This window comes from Solanum tuberosum, unplaced genomic scaffold, assembly GCF_000226075.1.
Source record: "Solanum tuberosum cultivar DM 1-3 516 R44 unplaced genomic scaffold, SolTub_3.0 scf00092, whole genome shotgun sequence".
Classification (NCBI taxonomy): Eukaryota; Viridiplantae; Streptophyta; class Magnoliopsida; order Solanales; family Solanaceae; genus Solanum; species Solanum tuberosum.
The window spans coordinates 1,497,857-1,504,519 of record NW_006239019.1 but is presented as its reverse complement, the minus strand read 5'-3'; the positions used below and the strand labels follow the sequence as shown (position 1 = coordinate 1,504,519).

Below are 6,663 nucleotides of genomic sequence, written 5' to 3'. Positions count from 1 at the left end.
AATAATAATAATAATAATAGATGTTAGGGTTATTTCAATATGGGCAATTTGGGAAATGTATAAAAGAATTAAGGGCAAAAACGTAATATACTTGGTCAACATAAAAGGGCTTTTAAGTTAAAAAAAAAAAAAGCTCCCCTCCCCTAGCTTTTGGCTTTTGGCTTAAAATAAGTCATTTCTAACTTAAAATAAGTCACTTTGATAATTGCCAAACACTTTAATAAGTCAAAAATTGGCTTTTAAGCCAGTTTGACTAGCTTAAAAGCCCATCCAAACAGGCTCTAAGTACTTCTAGTTTTTAACTGATAAGTCACTTAAAAAAAAAAAAAATTAATCCAAATGCCTTCGGTTGCACAATTTTATCTCATTTTCTTTCCGATCCGTACTTGTGGTCTGTCCCTTCCCACCGTCATTTTCCCATTTTAAAATCCCTAGTCTTTGACAAACAATTTTAAAGGTAGGTCCTACTCCATTTATGTTACTATAAAATAATACTTCCTCTATTTAAAAAAGAATTGTTTTTTTTAATCTGTTTAAAAAAGAATAATTTCTTACCTTTTTTGGCAACACTTTAATTTTAACTTTTCACCTTGCATGTTTAAGGCCATAAAATTAACGAGCATTTTGATACATTTGACATAACTTTAATTTAGAATCATAAACTTAAAAAGTCTTATTTCATTTCTTAAACTCCGTTTCAAGTCAAATTAGGACATTCTTTTTGAAACGGAGAGAGTACTATATAAAGCTTATTTGAGCAACCAACAATCCGTCATATCTCCAATTATTGTTACCTGAGTGATCTGTTCTACTTGAATTATCCCTTATAGATATGGACTCCTCAAGAATGAGTCTGCGTCCATTTAAGTTAACGGACGTTGATGATATGATGTTATGGGCAGGCGATGATCGCGTTACTCAAACCATCCGATGGAATACTTTGACCTCCAAAGAAGAGGCATTGACCTTCATCAAGGATGTATGTATACCCCACCCTTGCCGTCGATCTATATGCATCGATGACCGTTCGATTGGATTTGTATCTGTATTCCCCGGATCAGGTATTCTTTTACTTTATTCTCATTTTGCATTCCGTATCTGAGATTCACTAGCTCGACTGATCTGAATAATCAGGTGATGATAGAAGTCGAGCTGATGTCGGATATGCTGTTGCTTTTGAATATTGGGGGCAGGGGATTGGTACTGAAGCACTCAAAATGACAATCCCTCAAGTGTACAGTGAGTTTCCTGAAGTAATAAGGCTTCAGGCATTAGTTGATGTTGAGAACAAGGCATCCCAAAGGGTATTGGAGAAGGTTGGATTCATCAAGGAGGGGAAATTGAGAAAATATGGATATCACAAGGGGAAATTAGTGGATCTGTTCATGTACAGTCTCTTATCCACTGAGTCGATTTACTGATACCACTTCTTCAGGTCCATGAAGTCGCAAATTTTTTTTAATACATGTAATTGAAAATTAGCCACGTTCCAGGATATTTTCACTTGTAGAATTTGAAACTCAGGCTATTTTGAGATTACATAGCTGAAAAGTGACTATGCCTGTTGCATATACCTTTACCTCACGGTCTTGTTTACTGTATAAAATAGAAACAAGTAAAACACACTCACGCCATCACAGAATCAACAACTGTATGTCTTTCCTGAGAATCAAAATGCTACTTATTTTACTTTTGTTCGACTCACATTCACATATTTTGTCTCCCAAGGTAACACTATATTCTCTGAACAAGATGAATCCGAACATCTTTTTATTAAATTTATGAATTCTTGGAGAGTTTATGAGCTATGTTTGACACTGAAAATCTTATTTGCAGCAGGTTTAACATAATTCAAATGCCATATTAAAACTTTGAAATCAATGTTGACCTATAATCAGTTACTTTTCCGAAAGTCTAATCTCTTTAGCACAACAATATTGCAAAAATGTCCATGCTCAGAGCACAGGCACAGGGCCATCTGTAAATAATATAATTGATACGTGACTTGGGTACCACAAATAATTAGGAGTACATTTGAATTTTGATTACCTCTGTCCAACGACAAAGAATCATCTCATTTTACACTGCTAAAATGTGAATTATATGATCTCCAAGAATTAAAAATGAAAGAAGTACGATAATAATGATGCAGTGAACGCCATATAGCAAAGGGGGAGTGCATGCAACAATATAAGTACTTGTAAAACTGTTATCGTTGGAGTGGCAAACAAGCAGGTCAAGTCGAATTAGTTGATCAAAAACAAGTTAAATAAAAATTGATAAAATACTCTACTCAACTCGTATTTTAAATGGGTAAAAATGAGTTACCCCAATGGATAATATAGATATCCATATTAATCCATGTTATTATAGAGATCATCTTAAAAGCTTCAAAAGCATAATCTCTTACCCCACTTACCACCCTCCCCAATGCCAATGCCTCAAAAACTAAATTTATCTTTTATTTCCTTTTTAAAAAAAATTAAATTTATTTTTTACTACTTCAACCCTCCACCCAACCCCCCATGCCCCTTCACTAAAAAAAATCAATTTTTTTCCTTATCCAACCCATCCATACCCGGATCACCTACACCTTAAGAAAAATATTAATGCCACTTATGTTTCTTTTATAAATGAGTCTCTTTTACCCATTTAACTACCCACTTTTAAATGGGTACCCAACTTATTTAAAATGGGTAATTTGAATGGATACCCATATAAATTACCCATGTTGCCATCTCTATCATCGTCAATGAAGAGAGCCAGCGACAGCAAAGTGAAGTCTATTCAAAATCAATACTTTTATAAGTAAATATTCTTCCAAACAAGGAAGAAAAACAGATGATTTATAAGGTACACTCTTTCGACAAAAGAAAAGTCTAATGATCACCAGCCCTTTCCATCAAAACTTCAGAATAGCAGAAATCCTGTCACAAGAAGCATCAGATGATTAACAGAGGAACCAGGAATATATTACAAATGTATGATATATGAAATGGAACTTAATACTTCAATGTTAAAAATGAGCAGAATATCATTTACTTACATATTTTGTTGAAAGCAACAATATCACAGCTCTGCACATACTCATTGATTGGTTCAACCGTTAGATAATTCTCAATGAGATCATCCACGGAGACCAAATCATCCACAATGGTAAGCATAATTTGCAGCTTCTTTATACCATATCCAACAGGAACAAGTTTAGCTGAAATGAAACCACAGTTATGCTTGTCAACAAACACCAACAATTTAATAACTTTTTTCCGGACAAATCAGTGGACTGATGGAATAAGACACGAGCAATCAAGAAAGAAATGCTAAAAGGTATTGGAGTGATTAAAAAGCAATTGTCTCTCAACTCTTCAGGTAAAAAATAAAATTCAACTCAACGGAACAAAAACAGAAACTCACATGCTCCAAAAGTCAATCCTTCCATATGAACACTTCGAACTGCTTCTTCAAGCTTTTTCATATCAGTCTCATCATCCCATGGCTTGACATCCATGAGAACTGAGGACTTGCCAGCTGAAGTCAAATGGGATCAAAAGCAATGTCAGTCTATGCTCATGACGAACTTCAAAGTTTCTACAAGTTTATCCTCTTAGTGTTCGACTTGGTTAGTTACACATGGTTTTCTAAGTTCTTAAATCAAAACATATATTGAAAATTTTAGTCATGATATTACACTACAAACTTACATTCTTTCTTCTTCCCTGAAGCCTTCAATGCTGCAGCACGTTCTTCAGCAGCCTTCTTTTCCTCTTCAGTTTCCTCACCAAATAGGTCAACGTCGTCATCGTCATCGTCATCTTCAGCAGCGGAGGCCTAGAGGCATTAAATCAAAGAGAAACAGATTACAAAAGATTATTTCACTGGCAGTAGTCCATTCACAGTTTCACGTAGCATTACTGTGCTAGAAGATAAAAAGAGACTGATGATGACAAAAAGACAATTCACTCTGTGATGCAATCCAAAAAGCAGCAAAGAGAATGAGAAGGCAACATAAACTAAATATCAATTCAGAACAGATAAATGTCACACCTTACTGTCATCAGCAGGGGGAGTTGCAACAGCCTCAGTGATGGGTGCAGACCCCTCTACAATAACACCAGCACCTTCACCGGATACACCACTGCAGGAAAATGATACTCAGTGAGATCAGTTTGCCAAGGAAGGAGAACGTACCTTAACAATTCCCCAAATACAAGTCGAAGAAGCTAAAAATACCAATCAAACATACCAACGGAAATACAAAGTCAATAAGCTCTTGGACTTACGAGATTCTCAAAAGTGCATCAATGTGCTTATACCACCTCAATGCATTGACATATTCAGCTGATGGAGGTTTTGCTAGATATGAATACACAGTGATATCATCCTTTGAGGCTTGGTACCTGAAGACATGGATTAAACAACAAACATTCACATTTGGATTAAAATTAAAATAGTATCAGAGGAAACATGTAAGTTACAAAACAAGAGTAACTCACTCACCCAGTGATGTAACTGCGGGTCAGGAGGTAGTCGTCAAGCTTCTTGAGACCAGATTCAGAGTTGACGTTGTGAAATGCAACAGCCATTGCTTGATGACAATATATATAAGCCTTTCTGCAATTGTACAAAAATACAGCATCAACACTTGCATTGTCCAACAATTAATACTAACATGTTGCATATTTCACCAACCAACCCCGTGCACACAAACCATATATACTACCCAACTAAACTCGACATTCCAGAATCAATGGAATTGTCAGAACACGGATTCTAGGTCTCCTTGACCCAAAACCTGTTAAAAAACTTTCACTCAATAAAACCAAAATGCCCTCAGTACCTCTGAAAATTTGACCAAAACCTCACCTACGCCTAAAATCATCCCCGAATCCAATGGTGTAATTGGGTGTCTAAATTTTATACTAGGTTAAGGCAACTACAAATCACTAAACATGGATTAACAATAATCTAAGAAAAACCTATTCCAATCTGGTTTAGCTAAACTCCTCTCCCCATCTGTGCAACCCTAAAGGCGCCGCCGCCACTAAAGCAGTGGCTGTAGGCCCAAAAAAAAATGACAAATCCGAAAGAATAAAATTCAATTCAAACAAATACACAAGGATATATCATATGATTCATGAGACTCAAATCTATATACATACGAAAACGCAAAATCGCACAGAAAAGGAATAAATTCGAGCAAGAGGCAACATTAAACGAAGAAACACAACAACAGAGAGTCAGTAAAGCGAAAAGATGAAGGAGATACATACATCGGAAGAGATACAACCAGAGCTGAACAATTCTGATGAACTGAGAACCATCCTCTTAAGCAATACTTAGCAGAATGTGTAGCTGCGCATGCTCGGAAAGACCAAAATACCCCTGGCTGAAGCCCTAACATCGAAATGTGTGAGGCCCATTAAACATAAAACTGTGTGTCATATTGGGCCTGCGGGAAGGACTTTTCGTGAGAAATGAATATACGAAAAACTACAAATATGTTGTGTATTTACTATACGCTTTTAGATCAAAGTTTGAGATATATACTACTTAACTAATTGCAAAGATAATGACAATTCATGACCAAAAACTTAAGCATAACTCCGCATAGTTATTCACTAACATGAATTGTGTAGCTCAAAACTTCTCCATTTCATATACACTTGATACAATTGTACTTATTGATATAGAGTGAATACACAAGGAACATATACATTTAATACAATTGTGTTCACTCATACAACTTGTATCCACTCATATACAATTGTATTAGTTATTCCTTAATATAATTGTATTCATTAATATAACTTATCTCCTCTTTCCTAAAATCTCACTCACCTCTCTTCTCCTTTTAATATGTAGTTATAAATCATAATTAAATAAATTATAGCTATAAATTCATAATTAAGCTCAAACTATAGTCGTTTCTAAAAGTGTTATGGGCAAATAACTTTAAAAAATAGTGAGAGAAATAAATTAAAAGCGACTACTATATTTTGATTGGACCAAACACACTCTATAATGGTCCATTTTTTTCTTATTTATATATATTACTGTATCCTGAAAGGATGATCATAGATCTTTTAGATAACAACAACTACTCTACTGATCTTACATTACCATAGCTAAATGGATTCATCAAGAATCACTCTCCGTCCATACAGATCAACGGACGTTGATGATCTACTCTCATGGGCATCTGATGATCGCGTAACCCGTTCCATCCATTTCAGTACATTGATTTCCAAAGATGAAGCCCTCACCTTCATCGACAAATCCTCCATTCCTTGGCGTCGATCCATATGCATTGACGATCGTTCAGTCGGAATCGTGGTGGCCCGGCCCGGATCTGGTGATGACAGGTGTCGGGCCGAAGTAGGATATGCTTTAGCAGTTGAGTATTGGGGACAGGGGATTACACCGAAGGCTGTAAAGATGTCAATTCCTTTAATTTTGGAGGAGTTTCCTGAAATAGTAAGACTGCAGGCATTAACTGATGCTGAGAATAAAGCATCACATAGAGTGTTGGAGAAGGCTGGCTTTATAAAAGAGGGTATGTTTAGAAAGTATTTTTACTTTAAAGGTGAAATTAAGGATGTTGTACTTTATAGTTTTCTTTCCACTGATTCTATACCTTCATGACATTTACAACTTGTTTGGATA

The 6,663-nt window shown here is 35.6% G+C and overlaps 3 protein-coding genes across 3 annotated transcripts; 2 read left to right on the top strand and 1 right to left on the bottom strand.

The window, feature by feature from the left end:
• The first annotated feature begins 789 nt into the window (after positions 1-789).
• On the top strand, positions 790-1,689 carry LOC102605071 (uncharacterized N-acetyltransferase p20-like). The gene is made up of 2 exons (XM_006347753.2): positions 790-1,061; positions 1,135-1,689. Exons 1-2 carry the CDS (start codon positions 833-835, stop codon positions 1,419-1,421), a joined length of 516 nt encoding a protein of 171 aa, XP_006347815.1. The 5' UTR covers positions 790-832; the 3' UTR covers positions 1,422-1,689.
• Positions 1,690-2,777: 1,088 nt separating this feature from the next.
• LOC102604729 (elongation factor 1-delta 1) lies at positions 2,778-5,416 on the bottom strand. The gene is made up of 8 exons (XM_006347752.2): positions 5,271-5,416; positions 4,498-4,611; positions 4,281-4,397; positions 4,045-4,135; positions 3,702-3,828; positions 3,415-3,528; positions 3,047-3,208; positions 2,778-2,927 (listed from the first exon to the last, which is right to left on the bottom strand). Coding segments are annotated over exons 1-8 (858 nt in total). The 5' UTR covers positions 5,402-5,416; the 3' UTR covers positions 2,778-2,925.
• A 634-nt stretch (positions 5,417-6,050) lies between these two features.
• Positions 6,051-6,663, top strand: LOC107060719 (uncharacterized N-acetyltransferase YoaA-like). The gene has a single exon (XM_015308937.1). It carries the CDS (start codon positions 6,130-6,132, stop codon positions 6,640-6,642), a length of 513 nt encoding a protein of 170 aa, XP_015164423.1. The 5' UTR covers positions 6,051-6,129; the 3' UTR covers positions 6,643-6,663.